The sequence below is a fragment of the Brienomyrus brachyistius genome, chromosome 12, assembly GCF_023856365.1.
Source record: "Brienomyrus brachyistius isolate T26 chromosome 12, BBRACH_0.4, whole genome shotgun sequence".
Taxonomy (NCBI): Eukaryota; Metazoa; Chordata; class Actinopteri; order Osteoglossiformes; family Mormyridae; genus Brienomyrus; species Brienomyrus brachyistius.
The window spans coordinates 13,758,019-13,778,871 of record NC_064544.1 but is presented as its reverse complement, the minus strand read 5'-3'; the positions used below and the strand labels follow the sequence as shown (position 1 = coordinate 13,778,871).

At 43.2% G+C, this 20,853-nt stretch overlaps 1 protein-coding gene across 1 annotated transcript in view; it reads left to right on the top strand.

Annotated features, from left to right (window-relative positions):
* The first annotated feature begins 805 nt into the window (after positions 1 to 805).
* The window catches only part of LOC125705313 (zeta-sarcoglycan-like), a 111,963-nt gene continuing 91,915 nt past the window's right edge, over positions 806 to 20,853 (top strand). Inside the window, exon 1 of the mRNA XM_048971810.1 lies at positions 806 to 1,502. Coding sequence (XP_048827767.1) covers positions 1,464 to 1,502 — 39 coding nt within the window. The 5' untranslated portion in view covers positions 806 to 1,463. The remainder of the gene's footprint in view (positions 1,503 to 20,853) is intronic.

Sequence of the window (20,853 nt, the reverse complement as noted above, 5' to 3'; positions counted from 1 at the left end):
CCTCATTCCCCCCGCCTGGGGCCATGAAGTCTTTTCATCACAGAGCTCATCTCATTAGCTGCTAGGCAAGGGGCTTTAATAGCATCAATAACCTAAGACAGCCAATGCACAGCTTTATCGATAATAGACGTTTTAATGCATACCTGCATAATAATAATAATAATAATAATAATAATAATAATAATAATAATGTGTTATGAAGCGCCAGTCGGTTTATCCCATTTTTTTTGTATCGATTCCCTTTTGCAAAATTTGTTCACTAAGCCTGATTCTTAATATTTATTTACATACGTGTCATTTTTCTATGGCCTACTGAACCTGTGCTGGCTCTCATTAGTGTGAGAGCAAAATGTACTATTTCTTCCAGCTTTCAGTATAATTACGTAACTTCAGAAGTCGATATGCTGTTTCTAAATTACTTCATATAATCACTTTGTCTTATGCGCTTTTGTGTAAAACGGCTGGTGATTAAGCGCGACGGATTGAAAGGCAGTTGAATACAACTGATTTTGACCACCTAAAGCTTTCAAATTGCATCTCCCAGAAGGAAGTCAGCTTGGTTTTTATTACATGAAGACGGTGCGGGTTTCCCAGACAATCAAGGTCTTACAGCTCGTAATACGAGGCAATCGGGTTAACGCCACGTCAGTCAGCCGTCAGCTATAGTTCTTTATTATCGTAATGTGTCGCACTGGGTTCGCTTTTGGCTTTAGGACCCCGGGGAATCGCTGGGAGGGGGGAGACAATTTCCAAAATGCGCGATGGAAAAAAAAAAAAAAAACGTACTCGATCTAGGAGAGAGTCCGACCTGAGAGAGCGCAGTCACCTGCTGGTGAAGGACAGTAAGGCAAGGAACAGAGACGTTCTCGCACTGCCTTAAAAATCATCCGCTTTTCTCCTTCAGCTCAACATTTTCTTTATGTCAAGGAGACACTCCTGCCCACTTGAGAGACGCAATAAATTACATTGGAATGAACGGAATGAATGAGCGCAGAGTTAATTGCTTTATCTTGGACTCACTGTGATTTGGATGTTCTGACAGAACTGAGCGGTGTTGTCTGGGGGGCGAGATGGTTTCGTCTTCACTTTTCATACTGGGCACATTTCTCAAATCTGCCGCATAAAGGTGTTCAAAGGAAGAGTGTTTCTGAGGATGCAGCGATTTGCCAGCCGCCAGCTCATCGCGGGGCACAGGGAGCTTCTGCGATTTATGGGATTCCTCTAGTTTTTAATTGGGTTGGCGTGCTGTCTCCATCACTGAGAGATCACCTCCCTGTCCCTTACCGAGTTTCATGACTGGATCGCTCTTTGTTATAATCGTTTTATTTTTGAACCAGCGGAGGCGTGATCTGTGGGAATGAGACTGGAAAAAGAATCGGAAGACAAGTGGACCGGGCTGAGGTTAGGTCTGGAACTACAAGTCTAGGTTTCTCAACTTGATACACTTTAAATCAAGTTCCTACATGGAGCGCTCAAGTTCACTGGGTATCGAGGCACTGAAGGTAAGTAACGATCGGACTTATGTTTTGTTATCGTTTTTAAAGCAGTCCACTAGCTTTTGTCGCCCCGTATCTGTAAATAATGGTTCCCGATTGCTACTTGTTACCAAACACCATAATGAAGAATAACAAATTCTACTGGCAAGCCTTTGCCATGTTTAATAATGTGGGTATCGGAATCATCTGGGACCCTTTGATAGCTATTACTTCCGATTATTTTAACAATTACGGGGGGGTTTGTACAATTTATAACGTCCTTTTTCAAGTTAATTGCAACATTGTTAGATAGCACTGAACGCGAGCGTGACGGAGGGCGCAGATATATTGACGCTGAGACCGATCGCCACGGTTTTATTTTTAAGTTTATTTTCCAGCCGGCGTCTCTTAATTTTCTGTCGTTCAAGAATAATGTGCAAATACGGTTCAAATGAATGGTAAATAAACACCAATATGCAATTCTCTCAGTCCATTGTCTATGATAATTAGTCGGAATTGCTTTGCTGTAAATCAGGCAATGAAAATTTGGGCTTTGCTTTTGCTATTCTGTGCATGTAGACCTTTTGAAAGATCGGCGCTTCGCCGGGTTGTTCACTGGCTTGTAAAGATCTGACAGTCCTTTGATTGCGCTACGAAACACACATTGCATGCAGAATGTACGAAACAGCGGTTTACTGTCGAATAAACGTTGCATTTCTTCAACTTTGTATTAGTGCTTTGGATGTTTTTTTTTTTCAGACGTGACTTCATAAATCATGCATGTAAACGACGTCTTAATTTGTGCATAGTGAATTTCTGCTGCAGTCGAAGAAATGAGAAAATGATCATTTTTTATATAATATAATTTCTTGTCACATTTGTCACGTGTCTCTCTCTTTTCCCTGAAGTTGTTTGTAAGAAGGGGCATCGGATCTAAACCCACAGCACGCCGTTCTTTTCTAATGCATTTTGTTTTGCATGTTGTGAGTAATCGGCATGCAAAGTTGTATTTTTAATTGCCGCCGAACCGTAAAGCATTTATGAAATGTGTGACGGTATTTCAGGACTGAAGCAGCGCCTGAGTTTGGATGTTTCGCCGCTTCAGCGGTTCGGGTTTTATTACGTATTAATTTGTGGTCACGTGGTAATTAGTCGCTTATGAAGTTTAATGATTTTGATTTATGTTTTGTCGTTTCAATCCCCCGGCTCCTCCTTAAACGGACCAAGTTATGGATTCTAGACGTTTGCAGCATTTCAAACAGTGGACCGTTATTGTGGAAGCTGAAAGTGCTTGGTAATCGCTGCCTGGACCACAGGTTTTAACGGATGTGTAAATACAGAAATACTAAATGTGTATGTTAATAAATTAGTTTTATTGGTCCTTCTAGTATTCATCACTGCCTGTTTTGTACATTACTTGCATATGGGAAGAATGCGTACCCTAACTATTCTTAAATTTGATGTTCGTGAACTTAGCAGGTTAAGGATCTTTATTTGTGTCTAGGAGGTTGTACTGTAGGTTGAAATCTGATGACCAGCAGAGCATTTATCATCATTGGGTCCTTGAGGAAAGCCCTTAACCCCAATTATTACAGGGATGCTGGCTGATCCCACTCTATGTTCCTAACGTATGTTGGACGTAACTTTTTGATAAATAAATACATGTAAATGGATTGCAAGTAACTAAGAGTAATTGGAATAAAAAAAACTTGTGTATTTCCCATTAGAAACTGAGTATGACATAAATGATCTTAGCTCCCTGTAGGTATGAACAGCTGTTTCTGTTTAAACGGTCATATTAGATGCTTGTCTCTTTGATTTATTGGTCTATCAAATTATCTCATCTATCATTGTTAAATAAACCCATAATTGACATTGTGAGGTATGAAATACATCAGTCGAGCTTTTTGTTTCCCCGCCCTTTGCGAGTCACATTCACTGCTTTTCATTGTTCTAGTGAGCTTTGATTGTAAGCATTAATGCCGAAGCTGTCAGCCACTCTGTAAAAATCTGAGCTGTCAGTGAAGATCGGCTCCCCCCAAATCCACCTCCCAAACATCTTATTATGCCAAGAGAATGGAACTGATGAGTCATGAGTGGCAGTGGGAGCATAGTGCTTAGAGACACGAACTTTTAACCTGATGCTTGCTAGATGAAGTCTATAAATGTGCCCTGCTCTAGTACCCGTGATAAAAGTACTTCACTAGTAAAACATGCATTTTTTTCCCCTCATCCATCTCCAGATCTGTAAGTTGCTTTGGACAAAAGTGTCAGCTGTGAAACTAAATATAGTTAGGCTTATATAATGAGAACAAAGGAATCCCCATCTAAATTTCCCCCCAGTCAATTCCTGGAAGGTTCTTTTCATAGACTTTAAAGTTTCAGTCTATGCTCTGTCCTGGGGTTCCCTCATTATCTTGCCTTGATTTGCGTCAGTTTTTGCATGTGTTGAATTTATAATCAATGGAGTTAAAAAAAAAAACAAGCTTGCGATGCATGCATTATTTTGACCTTTTGTGGATTGAGCTTAATCTATAAGGTTTATTTTCAAAGTGGTGATGAGCAACTATGCGGGTGTGGTGGGGCAAGGGAAGGCCGTAGACATCCATCCCGGTCCCTGCCTTACTTCTCTGTTTCATTTCACCCTTAATTAACTCACCCAGCCCCTAGGGCACATAGATTAGCATGCTCCAACACTACGCTGATTAATACATGTTTGCGGTAGGACTCTCCTGTACAGCGTTTCTCCAGATCGCCCGGGGCATATCTCTAAAATGAGGAAATGGCAGCGTTGTACTTGTTCTGGGAGACTTAACCTTTCTGCAAAGCTTTGTTTAACTTCCCTTGCAATTCCCATGCCTGACATGAAATCTCTGCCCAGTGGTCTATGAAGGGAATGAAATGAGCATTTGCAACGTGCGGAACCCTGAAGACCTCGGACTCCGTCCTGATAACCATCCAAATGACTGTCAGCTGGGGATTCAGTGTCAGTGTTTAAGGCTGCGTCGCTTTCCGCCGCGCCGTCATCCGAGTGGTGCCAGGTCAAAGCGGAATAAATTTGCCTGAATAATTCAGAATAATGCTTATTTGCCGTGACCTGCACTGCTCAGGTGCGTTTGTGGTGTTTTTGTAGGTACATATGGCATGATTTTCATGCCATATTTCTGTTAACTTTCTAGCACTGCCTGCGACGTTAACACCGTCACTGGGAATCTATTCCACGTCTTGCCTTTTTTATTCCACGTCATCCGTCGCTTCCATCTCTATATCAAGCTACTTAGATCCCAGTGACACTAATTGTGATGCATCCCCACAGATGTCTAGCGAGAGGGTCGTGTCCCAAGTCGCCGCCGTGTGGGTAAAAGTCACCACTCCTGCCTTGATGTTGAGCCATTCGCAGGATTTTGTTCATGCTGACAAGTTAATCCCAGTCAAATATGGCGAAGGAGTGGCGGTGGGGGCCGACGCTCGCACAGGGCCGGGCTGCCGATGCCGTGGAGACGAGGCGCAGTAGTCTGAGCCCATGTGCGGCGTACGTGGGGCTGGGTGATGTGAGGAGGAGAGATAGACAGGAGAGTGAGTGGAGTGAAGCGTACTCCCATTGACAGTAACTGCTGGTTAAGCTCGCATTCCCCCCCACCAATCCAGACCTTAAGACATTTCACACAACAGTCGTGGGACTCTTCCTGACAGCTCAAGTACACAGCCGTCACCAGCAATGAATGAAGTCAAGTTTGGATCCTGTCTCTCATCCTTGATGTCCTAAGTCATTTACATAGATCTGGGTTATTCAAATCACGGTCCTCAAGGTCTGAGAGCTCCAGGTTTTCCAGCCTTCTTTTACCTGCAATTCTGGTGTGAAACCCCTGCCCAATCAGAATCAGTAATTACTAAGCTAACTACTAATTATTAGGCTACCTGGGAGAACTGTAAACAAGGCCCGGATTTGGAATCGAGGTCCAGATTTCAAGAGCGCTGATATAAATTCTACGAGGAAAATATAAAAATGGAGATTAATTCAACTGCAAACCAGTTCAGTGCAAATAAAAAAAAAATGGCAGTTTAGGCAAGGAAGGGGGGGGGCGTATTAACCTTGGGGGGGAGGCATAAAACATCAAAAAACAGAGGCTGTTAGTTTATTGCACTGCACAAACATGCACATGGGCATCCTCATTACGCTGTTCACTCTGAAAATATACTTACACAAAGCCATGCTGCAGTGCAAGAACAGGGAGGGACAGGGATCAGGCACACGAGAGACCATGGTGTCCATCATGACAGGCTCCCTTAATGATGGGCAATGCGGCATCCTGGTAATGGATGGCTCTGTAGGTCCGGCTCTGTATGTCCAGCTCTGAGGTGGCAGAGCATTCTGGGAGGCTTGCAGAAGTGGAACATCAGTACCCTCTGCTTCTTGCCTGAGAGAATTCACCCCTTACAGGAATTATAATTATACATCTTCCGTCTTCAGCACCTATCAGATCCTCTTAGTTTACTAGATGTTTGTCAGGACAAAATGCATTGATTTGAATTCTCTATATTCTTTAAGTGTTGTTTTGTGGGTGTGTTCTGTAATTTGTTTCATATGTATGGTAGGATGCTGATATCGCCTTTACTTGGTTACTGTATCTTGAGCTCAGTGTTAACAACAGAATGCAAAAGTACAATTCAAATATGAACGTGCTAATGTATCCTACTTTACCGTTTTTTTTCTGTTTGACTTATGCCAATCATATTTCGTTTAACGACTCACGACCTCTTCCAAACAACACTTTTATGTCGTATAATTCCAAGTCACCCATGCAATAATCCAGGTTCAGTGGTCAGTGGAATAATACAAATTGGATACAAATAGTGCTACGTCCCAGTGGATTGGAAACATTCAAATAAGCATTAGGATAATGTATAAGTATTTCAGAAGGTTACACAGGTACCGTCTGACAGAGAAGCGATGTAATAGTGCTGAGGTTGTTGCATTGCTCCTGGGGTGTTTGCAACACCGCTGTTTGTGAGCTGTTTGTGCTATTTATAACCGTGGTAGGTTTTCAGATTATATAATTTGGCAGCAGGTGGCATGGTGATTAAGGATGCAGAACTGTTTCCCGAAGGTTGTTTGCTCAAGTACTAAGGGAAAGGCTGTAGTGGTAGCCTTGAGTGTAAAGGGCACAGATAACGTTGCCCCCCCCCCCCCGAGTTTGATAGCGGTGGGCTGTTTATAACTCGAGTCGAGTCGTGGGAGGCAGGATTTCCCGCTTCTTATGTTCTGTCAGGTGTGGGTCGGTGTTCAGTCAGTCATCTTTCAGCAAGGGAGTCCCCCGTCTTATTGACGGCCCCAGAAGCTGAGGTCACTGGCTAACTATCCACACGGAGGAAGGGGCCCGGCGTTATATACACTGTGTGGGCTCTTTTTTTTTTAATGATCAACTTATCATTCAGACACGGAAGGCATGCTCAGCAAGTACATGACCTCTCGGGGTCTGTTTGTCGTTCACAAACCTGCAGAAAATATGCAGCATCCGGAGAAAAAGAGGAAAAAAACCTGGCAAGGCTATCTTGGGATGGAGAACAGCACCCGGATCCGGCCTTTGTCAAAAGCAGGTTCCTGGCCTTCATTTTTAGGAATGTAGCACGACGTTAGGCCTGTATGTTGACATGTAAAATGATGGTGATCTCTGAGTTGGCCAGGTCTGATTGTTGGAAGCGTTTCGAGGTCCAGGTGGATTGTGCCTCTGCACCTCACTGACACTTGAACGGAGATCTTCCTTGTGAAAGTACCACCTGAACTGTCCTGTAAACTCTGCCACACCCGGTAAGCGTTACGCATCCCTCTGTGTCGGTGTACAGTATGTAATAGAGGCCACTGGGAGATTAGGAGGCACTAAGTTCCGCGTGTCTGTAGCCTGATACGTCCGGTTCTGGAGATTCACGATGCTGTGCTCATGTGGCATTTCATGGTGTGCTTCTACGACGAGGGGAGAAAAGCAGAAAAAGTAAGAGAAAAAAATAATTCTACTTGTAAAGGCTGTTTTAATAGAGAGAGCCATAAATAGAAAAATAAACTTTAGGACATTTTGAGACCTAGTTTTTGATGAGGTTTTTAAAATATTCTGGTTAATGTACGGCTCTATAAATTGCACAAGACCGAGATACAATAATAAATGTATATCTATAATTGGTTTATGGTTAAAAATGATGTGCTTTTACTGATTACTTAGTTGGAAAGCGGTATTAAATTAAGGTTTTTTTTTCTTTCTTTTAATTTTGTCGAAGGACTTGAAACGGACACATTTATGTAAGGGCATTAGTATGCACAGTCTCACTTAGCAACGTCTATCACTTAGCAACATCCAACTTTGCCAGTCGTTGGATTAAAAAGATCCAGTAGGACATGCTTAGCTTGTTCATTCTTACAAAAAAAAACAACAAAAAAAACGATGATATAGCGGTTTTGATAGATGGCTAAATCTTATGATTAATGTCTGATGCTGAAAACTTTGTCTTTATTTGGATGGTACAGGTATCGTCCTTGTACTCTACGTCTAGGCTCTATATAACACAGTCTCCGCTAATAGTTTGGATGGCTGGCGGTGTGTGGGGGGGTGGTCCGGTTTCAGTAAAAGCACTAAGACGTCAAAAGAAGGATACGGTCTTGGCTTAAAGCGCTTTGACTACTCGCTGACGATTACTCGCAAGACTATTGATGTGCACTGTATGTGATGCATTGGAATCAGACGCTTTTGGTGTGAGCTAATTTATTATTTATTATCAAAGTTTCATTTTTTAACTTAATAAAGCATTTTCCATAACACGTGCCACTGACCTTCAAATGCTGCTCTTTTTTATCCATTTAAAAGATGTAACTGTAACATGTGCCGGGAAGCATCAGGGTATATCTGATATTGAAGAAACTTTGGTGTTAACTTTAAATTAGCAGAGAATTCAAAGATTTGCCCGAGGCCCTCTTCTACGTTCCAGTGCCACGGTGTCAGTCCCACAAGATGGCTTCTAGCATGTTCGGTGATGTCATTCGCTTTATTGCTGTTCCGGGCTGTAAAGCACACCTGTCCTTTCTTCACCTCCCTTCTTCTGTGACTCCTGCTCCCTTCGTCTGTGTTCTGGATCAAAAGATCCTTCAAGTTTGCCTTTTACCATCGGTGAGGCATGCAGAGCTTGGAGCGGTGCTGGTTTTAGTGCAGCAGCGGTGATGTCACCACACTCACGGCCTCCCTGATTGGTGTTTGGGCAGGAGTGACAGCTGAACTGCTGCTGTTAGTCCCGCCCATCTTCGCTGGATTCCAGAAGGGAAGATTCAACCTTAGTGACACATCTGCCAACAGCTGGTAGCACAGACAATGAAGATGGGTATCTTTATCCAGAATGTAATAGAAGAAAACCGTATTGATCGCCTTTGTGAAACGGTGATGTTTTTTACGTATCCAGCAACAAAGATCCGACACCGAAAGATCTCATGACATATCAGTTGTATGTAGCTGGTGACCAGCGTGGTGTCAAGTCCCACATAATGGATTCAGATGCTATAAAGCTCTCTTAACTGTAAAAAGTGACAGGTTTTTCTGGGTACCGATCAAAGTGCATTAGATTGCTCAACTGATAGTACAGCACATTACACACAGCATTAAAGCAGGAGCAATGAGATCCTGCGCTTGCAGATCCGTCAGTCGCCCAGTCTGCTGACGTTGATCAGGGTATTTTCACGAGCGGCTTTGCCTTTGGAATGCTACAAATATCAGCTATTCACTCCTCAATTTCTCATCAATAAGTTAGCCTCTGATGAAAAGGAAAAATAGATGATTATGTCCTTAAGTATTGGAAAGATCATCTTCTTTATGAATTTCAAACAAAATGGGATGTTGCAGATGTTTGTCAAGCCAGCCCTTTCTTATCTATCAATAACCGAAACGGAGTTCGAACAAAGGCTTGATTTTCTTGCTCCTGTAGAATAATTGCCAGTGAGTTCTGTTGTTTTTTTCTCCCACAATAGACCCAAAGAAGCAGTTTTGGATTATTGACGTAGCATTACTGGTTATTTATATAATTGTCTCTGAAAAACTGAACATGACCAAGGGTATGTCGCTAATAAGAAGTTTTTGTTCGGCATCTTTTATTAACGATGAAGGTCATGACACTTATAGAAGGTTTTAGACTGACGATTAGCAACCTTACTGCTTATAATAGGATCCCACGGGCGGCTCGAGTGGTAGCACTGTGAAATGTTTTGGTGGTTAATCCCAAGACATTTTTCCCCCCTAAATCTGCATGTCTGTCTGATCTTTTTAATAAGAAACTAATGGAACTGCTGCATGTTCATAAAGCGCTTACATGAGGTTCCCTCAGTGTTGCGCTAAAACATAGGTGGTCCTTGTCCTTACGCTAATTGCAGCTGAAAGGGCTGATTCAGTGGAAGACCTGCTTGCATGTGCTGATTTGTCCACTGGAGAAAATGGAAGACTTCAGCTGCACTCTGCACAAGTTTTTTTTTTCTTTTTCTTTTTTTTTTTTTTAAAGATGAAGTTAAAAATAGATTCTAGTGGGTAGGAGCTTTCAAAGAAGCAAAAGCCAGGACTTTGGGGGATTTGGGGCTTCATTTGCATATAGTGTCATAGGCAATATTTCCTCTAGAGTTTTATTAGCCGAGCGCTTATGTGTGTAAATATATACACGTCGAAGCCTTTTGGGATCCGTTAAAGTCAACAGTTAATGTGGGCATGATGGAAATGGGTTATAAAGAGCCGAAGTGGCTTTTAAACGTAAAATGTGCAACACACGGAATGTATAGTAGAGTATCACCTTTAAGCGCTGTACAACTTCAGTTCCTCACGGTCATCATTTTGTTTGTGTGTTTGGGTGTGTGCCTATCGCAGTCAGCATATGCTGAGTTTTTATTCCATTTAATAAAAAAGGGGGGTAATTTGTTACTCTTCAGTGTTTTCGCAAACATTAAGACCTAACCGAGCTGTAAAAGCCAGCTGACTGGAGTTACCCTAATTGGGTGCTTGCAGAAGGGAATGTGCACCTCTTCCCCTGCCCGGATAATTGCACAAACAAACCACGGTGCTAAATCCGTGAGAGTTTGGAAATGTCAGCTCTTCCTTGGTTATGCTATCTAATGACCAAGGGCTCAGCTATTCTGTATAGAGATGCTGATCTGTCATGGGCGGCGTGGATTCCTAGTGGCATGTTTTACTAACCTGTCTTTTCTGGGTACAGTTGTACCCGGATTCTCGGCCAGGTTCTCTTGCTGCCACAGCAGGTTACGTTGTTTATTTCGGGCGTCTGTGTCGCGCCCCTGGTGAGGCTCCTGCCTGTCCACGGTGTGAACGAACCAAAACTGGCGCAATGCCAGGAGGTGAAAGCATCTCTGGACCCTCATTTTCAGCTCTGGACTGGGAGATAATCACTGGAGCTGCCTTACCAGTAATCTGCAGTGGAGCCGTTAGTGGTGACAGCTTCCCGCTCGCCGTCAAGGAGGACCATCCGTCAACGCTGACCCCGCGGATCATTCTGGAAGACGGCGGGACTTTCGTCAACTTAACGCCACAACAGCCTGGATCGCTCTCCTGCCAGCTTAACACCCCGCCAAGCTCCGGAATCGCAGACGGGAGGCATGGCGTGTCTCCGTGACGTTCTTCCGTTTTGGGTCCGCTGCTCTCTTCTCGTGCGAAATCAAAGCACGCCTTGCCAGAAACGCGCACGCCCGCCTCACTGCCATGCACCCGCTCGCAGACATTCCGGAAAATTTAAATCGACGTGAAATATCGTTGGTGAGCAGCGCCGGTCAGGAATGCAGGCGGTTGCTGCTGAGGCAGGAAGCAGGATACAGTGTTGTGTAAATCTGGGATGAACTTTTTAAATGCCGCAGTAGGATACTGATGTGCTTGGGCATCCAGAGCCTCTGGAATATGAGCAGGTGAGCGCTGGCTTGTCCTGCCTGTCGCCGGGCAGAGGGGCGGGCGGAGTTCTAGGCCGGACGGAATCATCTAGGTAACCAGTGGGGTGTCTCCGCTGTGCTGTGGTGAATCCTCTTTTGCTAAAATTGGATTTCATTTGATCATTACTGCTGCATCTTCATTGACTTAATTCATTGCCTACCTCTGTCCAGTTTTTCTCTCCTTATTTGTATTGCTTTTTAATAGGTTTATTAAACAATCCTCAAGTCAGATATTTTTATGCTGCTCTTTGCCAGTATGTTGGGAAACGGAAAATTATTCCTTGACCGCTCATAAGATGGTTCTTGTTTAATCGAAGGCCATAAACATAACTGTAAATGCCTAAACTTCCTCTTGATTAGTATTTTTTTCGTATGATTTTGACAGGAGTACAGTATAGTATACTGAATTACTGACACGTTCGGGTTCTAGTAGGCCAATATGCTCTTACTTTTGCTTTTTGTATCAGATGGAGACTCTTTGTTGATATAGCTAAAGAGATAAATAGCAGTGTTTATAATGTACCCGTGAAGAACAGAGGGCATCGATCAGATTTTCCACACCTTGTTTGAGAACCTTAATACACGTTCCTACGATCTGCTATATGTGGTGGTTTGTAGTTCAATGTAAACAGTGGGTCGCAAAAACAATGACAGACAGACTAGTATAGAATGTCAATTTCCTGACTGTTTGGCAATGGAAGAAACACACTAAAAACATATCAGTAAGATTGTTGTCATTGTACTGTCAGTGTATTTAATTACGCTATTAGCAATAACATGGAAGCCGTCTGGATTCAGCTTAATCTGTGTTAATGACTTTAGTCTTATTAATGCTTTATGTGATTTGCTGCAAATGAAATTCCCTGATTCCCATACTGAAGTGCTTGTTTTCTTTATGAACAGATTTGGAGGGTTCAGAAATCTGTGTGTTCGATAAGGGAAATTGTGTTGCTGGCATAGTACTGCTAATTAACAAATTGCTTCTTTTATATTATCACCAAAGGCGGAGTATAGAGTAAGAGGAGCAGTGCTACCAGCACAGAGCCCTGTGTGACTCCCCAGTGGAGTATTTTGAAACCATTCTAAAGGTACATTGATGCCATCATGATTAGACTTTTTCTGTGAGGATTAATTCCAGGTGACATAAGAATTAGAAGCCTACAGTAAAGATTTAGAACATAGTGTTTAGTAGTAATATTGGTAACACTTTACGTGACGGAGCACAAATAATATACAGTCAGTGACAAAAAAAGTCCAGAAGTAATGGTATGATTTGGATGTAATTTGGTGCATGTGCAGACCAGCGATGGGTATGTAAATGACTCAGTTTGCAAAGAGCTGGCACCTCTGATTACCAGTCACAGAGGACACCTCGTAGATGCATTGGACAGTATTTCCAGCACTTGACGGAGTTTCAAAGGGGTCGCACTGTTGGTTTGCATGAGGCTGGGGGGTCATATAGTGCAGTTGCCCGGCATGTGGGGAATGCAGATGTTACAGTCACCAGTGGGCACGTGAGGGCACCCACACACGTCGTGAAGGTTCCAGTTGCCCAAGAGAGACCACACCATGCGAGGATCGTCATATTATGCACCAAGCATTTCAGAACCCCATGACATCTGCGGACTCTTTACAACACCACGAGTCATCCCGCACTGTGTCTTGACGATTGGCATCAGCCGGACTACTGGTTCACTGTCCCGTATGTAGGCTGCCGTTAACACCAGTGCAGAGATGTCTGCGTTTGTAGTGGTGCCGTAGCCGAGAGGCATGAACTGAGTGGCGTCATTCCATGATCAGCAATGAATTTCGGTCTTGCATTACCACACTGTCGTGTGCACGTATGGCAGCGCCGAGGAGTGAGGACCAATCCTCCCGCTGTCGTGGGGAGACATACAGAAGAAACTCCTGGCATCATGGTGTGGAGAACCATAGGGTATGACATCATGGTGTGGGGAGCCGTAGGGTATGACATCATGATGTGGGGAGCTGTACAGTATGACATCATGGTGTGGGGAGCCATAGGGTATGACGTCATGGTGTGGGGAGCCGTAGGGTATGACTTCAGGTCTGGTAGTGATTCGGGGGACCCTGACGGCACAGCGCTACATCAGTGACATCCTGCATCCGCATGTCTTACCCCTCCTGAGACACCACCCTGGTACAGTCTTTCAACAAGACAACGCCCAAGCACACATGGACTGCCTGCGTCATGTTGAGGTCCTCCAGTGGCCAGCCAGGTCCCCCGATCTTTTCCCAATCAAACATGTGTGCCAATCTGCAGGATCTGTGAGCCGACTTGCCACAGGAGAGGATACAATGGCTGTACGACTCCCTTCCGCACCATATTGCCGCATGTATCCAGGCTTTGGGGAGGGGGGGGGGCGTATTAACACCCTACTGATATGGAACCAGCAGCGTGCCCATACTGCTAGCTCTGCAATTCATTTGATCTGATATTATAATCATTGAAATAATGTCACATGACCTTTCACCACACGCAGATTCATTTAATTTCCACCACTCCATCTGGGTGCTTAACTTTTTTTTGTTACTGAATACTACTTATATACCACAGTCTTGGTTAAATATTGATCTCATGTCAATTCATCATTAATGAATGAAATCAGTTACTATATTGTTACTATATCTGTTAATTCTATAAACTTTTGTGAACAAACTGCTGAAGGAACAGTCATAAATTTACCACAGATTAAATACTGATCTCATGTTTGTTCATGGGGGTGGCGCAGTAGTTAGCACTGTTGCCTCACATGTCTGGGACCCGGGTTTGAGTCTCTGTCTGGGTTACATGTGTGTGGAGTTTGCATGTTCTCCCCATGTCATTGTGGGGTTTCCTCCAGGTACTCCGGTTTCCCCCCACAGTCCAAAGACATGCTGAGGCTAACTGAAGTTGCTAAATTGCCTGTAGGAGTGCGTGTGTGAGTGTTCCCTGTGATGGCCTGGCCCTCCATCCTGGGTTGTTCCCCATCTCGTGCCCATATCATCCGGGATAGGCTCTGGACCCCCCGTGACCCAGAAGGATAAGCAGTTTGGACAATGGATGGATGGATGTTTGTTCATCATTAATGAATCATGATGCATCTTTTACCCCAAGTAGCAAATATATTAGTTCATGCTGTTGTTCCCAATTTGCACTTCAGTAGTAACTGAGTTATTACTAAGCATTTGTGTCCCATCAAGTACAGTGTTACCGTTGCCTTGTTCTTTCTGAGATAAACGCCAGGTTCACTGTAACCCTGTACTAGACAAGTCATTACTGATGATGGATAGATGATGAATTAATAATGATTGCTAAATAATGTAATTCATCGTGTGTTTGATTGTAGCTCTGACCAATGTACGTGTTCTGTATACGCCTCTGAAACCTCCACTTATCAGGCTTTAACCTTGCAGGCTGATTCTGCAAGACAGGGGTGGAACCTGATATGTTTCTTGGCTCCTGCAGTCTGTCAGAGAGCACTCTCCAGTTCCATAAAAAAATAAACACACTCCGCTATCTAAAAATCATCCATCCATTTTCCATAAACACGTTTTTAATGCCGGATTGCGATGAGCCCTGAGCCCATTTGAGGAAGTGCAAGGCAGGGGACATCCAGAATGCAATACTAGTCCATTGCAGATGGCGGTTGTAAGTATATGCATTCTAGTGCTGGGGAAAAATGTTGTCCCTTTTTGGCGCTGTGGATCAGTGTGTGTGTGCTTGCATGCTTTTCAATGAAAGTCTGTCAAACTGCCATAATCCTTGTCTGTCCAGCATGGGGTTATGAGGGATGGTGTAGCCTCTCTGGAGAATATCTAGATCTAGGTAAATATGTCCTTCTGTGATGACAGTTACAGTCAGTCAGGCAGTGGTTCAGTGCCATGCTGGAGCATATGGTGAAAGGGAATCTACATCAGAGTAACTTTGTCTCACTGTCAAAGGAAACCAAGGTTACTAATGAACTGTGATTGGTCTGAACAAGTAATTTCAACACTCTACAAAGTGTCTAATGTTTGATCTCATTTAATAAATGATGATTTAATTAATAAAGTGGCTAACATTTAATAAATAATGATTTAATTAATATAGTGGCTAAGATACTTCTTGCCTTGACTGCTTTTACTTTTAATCTGTTCTCCAGTAATCCTTGACCTGGAAGATGTAAATTCTACCCATTTACAGTATAGTGCTGGAAGCACATTGAAGCAGATTAGCTGGAGTACATTGCTGAAGCAGCGTGCCCTGACCTTTCAAAAACCTGCAGCCCTTTTTAGTTCGTAACCATGCTATCAAAACCTGGATGTACCCAGCATTGTTACTGAGCCCCCCCTGGGGTGGCACAGTGGTGCAGTAGTTAGCACTGTTGCCCCACACCTCTGGGACCAGGGTTCAAGTTCCCACCATGGCTCCATTTGTGTGGAGTTTGCATGTTCTCCCTGAGTGGGGTTTCCTCCAGGTACTCGCATTTCCCCCTGCAGTCCAAAAAACATGCTGAGGTTAATTGTTGTTACCAAACTGCCCATATGTGTGAGTGTGCCCTGCAATGGGTTGGCACCCTACCCTGGGTTCTGTCCTGCCCTAAACCCATTGCTTCTGGATCCCCCCACAACCCTGAATAGGAAAGAAAAATGGATTGCATCCATCCATCACAGAAAATGTTTGGATGGATGACCCCCTGGGGTAATTTGTTAAAGCTAAGGCCCTAATGAGATTTGAACTCGCAACCTCTGCCTTCCAAGCCCAGTACTTTAGCCCACAAGCTGCTTAGCCATGATCTATGTGAAGCTTGAACTAACATTGCAACTTCAAAATATATGTCAAGGTGAACTAAAGTTATGGAATTACTGACATCTCACAAGTCAGAGCCAACACTGCTCTTCTCTACAGGATCGACTTAATGTGTTTGTTCTCCATTTACAGCTAATCCACGAAAATCCTTGTACATAGCACATCCTATCACTGTGCTTAAAAATCAACTGCATTCAAGTTCAGAACAAGACAATATCGGTGTCTTTTGTTGTATAGTCCTTGCATCCAGCCAGCCATGGCCACCCTCCCCTGAATACTCGATATACCCGAAACTCATCAACCTGTGGCCTGTACTACGAAGCGGGGTTACTGGCTTCTCAGGGTAACTTGTCAGATTTAAGGTAGTCTGGGCAAAAATGTAAGTGAGCGAATATGAAGTCCATTTAAACTGTGCTACCTTAAATCCAACAAGTTTCCCCAAAAAGCCAGTAACCCCGCTTCTTAGTACAGGCCCCTGATCAACTGACGCAGAGTAAAAACACCCATTTTCGTTGCAGTCCTAGTGTGGTCCACAATCAGCTTTCTGTGTATGACTCTCGCTTGCTTTTTTTTTTCATCCAGTGTTTTGGATTTGCTTATCTATATTCCCTGTACCGACTTCCGGTTGTGTTTGGACTGTGGATTTTGAGCACGGTTTGAATTCGTTAGCCTTTGTTTCGCTTCTACCTGGTTTTCGACCCTCTGTCTGCCCTTCGATTACGAGGCTGGAAATGAACCTGAAGCTCCTGCACTTGGATTTGCTCCCAGTCCAGTCATTACATATAACTGGTACATTACCATTCCCCCTCCCCCCCAACCCCCCATTTTAGGGTCAACAGTTTTGAAACTACTTTGCCCTTAAAATGGCCAGATGACGGCCACCTTTTTCAATATTTAGATATGAAGTATTTATTAAAAAGTGGCATGCAATGGTAGCCAGGAAAAAACACACCCAAACAAATAAAAAAAAAAGTAGAACCAATAAAAAATGCACTATCCAATATAAAACGGCAAACTAAAGGTGTAGAGGTGTTTTTAAATAAATTCTGCATGCCTGAGACATGTGCCCGTTTTAGCTATAATCTCAGAGGTGTCCATTGTAAACACTTCATCTTCAGCTTTGTCCCTGTGCCAGTTTTGCTTTGGTGGGCTCCCTCCCTGAGCCCAAGGACCATCTCTCACGTCCTGCCACTCTTAACCTTTCCTGTTAACGGGCCTTTAAAGTGCATTTCGCACTGGAAGCAGACAAGACCTTGCCATCTGAGCGTCAGTGGAGCCGTAATCCCCATACTGTGTGTCGATTGAATGCTCCCCTTCTCGTTTTCAATCCGGAGCCAGTTATTGAAACCGAACATCTTGCCATCGAGGTCCAGTTGGCGCCACCCCAGACCTTTTGGTTTCCATTACGTCGCTCGGTTGCCCCCTTTTTTGCAGAGCAAAGTGATAGTTTAAGGAATTGTTTAATTGAGCAGGCGTGCAGTATTGCATTAGTAATTACCTCCAAAATGCCCACGGGTTTAAATTTCCTTTTGCTGGCGTGTTTCCGTTGCCAAATTGAGTTTAAATTCCTGCCATGCTTTGCCGTCCAGAAACGTATAAAGATGGGTTCTCTCACAACAAACCTGTCAGAATTCTCCCTGGAGTGTCCTATTGATATCCTTTGGTCCAGTGGGAGATATAAAGGAATCAGCAAGGCTTTAGAGGACTATAAAAATGTTTTGTTGTAAAGTACATTCTTTGTGTAATGAATAGCCAAATCTGATGACACAAGGAGAATAAGATCCAAGTAGTGGTAAGTGTGTGTTTTGTGTCAACTTCCTACTGTATAAACCGAGCGATAACAACTGCTGTCGTCTTTCAACAGCGAGCCAGTTTGTTTGTAGGTTTATCAGTGGATGGCGCTGGTAGGGATGATGAAGGAGACGGTGCAGATTAGATCGGAGACTGGAGGTAGTGATGGAGACGAGAGAGAAAGGCGTGGCAGCTAAGGATGCACAGGCTGTGATAGTAACAGATGGGCGATACCCTGATTATTGTTGCAGTCTCATAACCCGGGCATGACTAAAATATTGCCGCTAACAACATAAGCAGTATTTTCTGGGTGGCGGAATCCAAAACGGATTTAAGAAATTAATGGCGGAGTTGGGAAAGCGAGGGAATTTGGTGTGTCAGCATTGTGAAGCATGTGACTATTTTTTTTTCCTGTAGCTCGGAGCTTTGAGATCTCAGAAGCACAGCAGCGTCTCTTCTGGCATTCTTATAATTCAGGTGTTTTATTGTCCTTGTGGCATCCAATAAAAAAAAATATTTTCTATCCAGTGCCCTGTGATATTTGGCATGCCCAGAGACTTGTTGATAATATCAACAGCTAATACTATGGCATGGTCTCTGTAAATTGTTTTGGTCTTATAGGTCACTGGGAATTAGGTATGTTTATTTGATTATTTTTTTTTTTAAACTGAGTTCTTTCAGTGCTATTTCTGTGGCGTTTTATTCTATTGATTTGCGCAAATGCTTGTTTTGCAGCATTTCCATGTATGTATATTCTAAATCACTGTGGGATTCCCTTATGAGATGCAAAGTTATTCATAGAATTTTCCATGCTTCCAGTGTTACCTGCAACTGTAGATTAACAGTAAGGAACCTGTGCCTTGCCATACTAATGACTGTAGACTTGTTTCCAAATACATACTCTCAGAACTGCCCGGAGATTGCTGCTGTTCTTTGTAGAAATGGGTGTGGGCAGTCCTCCATCCTTGACTGGTGTTTATTTACATTTATGTTTATCTAGCAGACACTTTTGTCCAAAACAGTGATAATACTGATAATACTCTCCTGAGCGTACAGCTGTCAAGGAGCCAAGAAAAGTGCGGCTAGGTTGAGATTCCAGTGAATGACCAGTAAATGGTGAAAGATAGCAGTGGAGCGAGAGCCATACAAAACCTAACAATACATTGCAAGAACCAAGCGAACAAGACTCAAATCAACGGCATTATGAGGACTACAGGTTCTTACAAGACAAGTACAAAAATACTTAAGCATCTAGTATTGACAAGAATCCAAAGCCAAGAGCCAAGGAATAGCAGATGAAGACAGAGCAGGTCTGTGGTTGGATAAGCTAGTCAAAGCATTGTTCTTGGGGGACTCATTTGGATGGGTAATCGTCAAGGAGCCGCACATAAGAAACATCTAGAATTAGGCTTATTTTTTACATGTTGGAGGAATTTCCAGACTGTGTTTGCAAGCTGATCAAACAGGACGAGGTGGGAAGGGGCTCGTGATGAGCAACTTGATGGAGATGGGTGCAACCGCATTGAAAACTCTGAAAGGCCTTGCCAAGGACCAATGAAAAGCTGGTATCCCTGTCAGCGAATGGCTGTGGTAGCCTTGTCCCAAAAAGACAGTTGTCTAGACTAGGAATTGAATAGCATTTTCTGACAAATGAGGCCAGATTTTCCTAATGTTATGCAGTGTAAATCTATACAACCGGTTGGTGGTTGGAAAAGCATAGCTGGTCTTCTGTTATTATTATTATTACCCCTGGTAGACCTTAATAGAGACCATACCGATGATCCAAGCAATAGAGTTATGTCAGGGTGGATGGCAGGGCTGGCAGAGAAGACATGGAGCCTGGTCTTTCAGAGCTTCAGCTGGAGGTTTATGCCAGATTGCATGCGCCACGCTTATGAAAGACGGGATTAGTCCTGATACATCATCTCTGATCTCACACCAGCCACTCTGAGCTTTCCCTCTCACCACCCTTTCTGCTGCCTCTCTGGGCTTCTACACAATGCCCACTGTGATCCCACACTCTCTCTCTCTCTCTCTGGGCTCATTGTCCCCACTGTACCCAGACCCCTCTTCTGAAACAGAGGGGTCCTTTATTTGATTCTTCTCTCTTTGCATGTGGTTTCATTTTCTGTAAGACAAATGGGCCGTATGTAAATAATTTGGGAAAGTGGGGGGGGGGGAGGGGGGGGAGTGTGGTTATTACAGTCCTGAAATGCATTTTTCTCAATTTAATTTCCTGCATTTCACCAGCGAGAGAATTTAATTTAAACGTTCACTGGCTTGGATTTATGAGTTTGGCTGTGTCCCTCACAAACGTATGAGAACTTCATCTGTAACATGCGTGTTTCAGGTTTTTCTCTCGGTCAGAGTCGCACTGCATTCAAGGAGCGTGATAAAAAAAGTGCAGAATTCATATCATTATGACATTGTACAGTATTATAAATTAATCATGCTATGACTGAAAAATTACTAATGAAATGTGCACCAACATGATATTCTGAATATATATTTATTTGCATTTTGTATTCTTTGTTATGATCCTGTCATTGCTTGGAAGTGCATGATGTTATAGAAAAGTCACAAAGCATGAAATCTAACAAAAACAGTAAAAAAAAGAAAGAAAAAAAACTGATTGTCCTGAAATATGTTGAATTTTACTTTATATTTTCATTCTATCTTGTTGGAACGAAACATGATTCAAAAACAATAATCACAAATGACTCCATTTCTGTAGTAAAACCTAGCATGATTACTGCAAAATTGAGGTAATTATGAAACTGTACAGGATGTGAAACATGTGAAGGCGCTTAAAGCATGACTTCAGAAGATGACAAAAGGTAATTAGG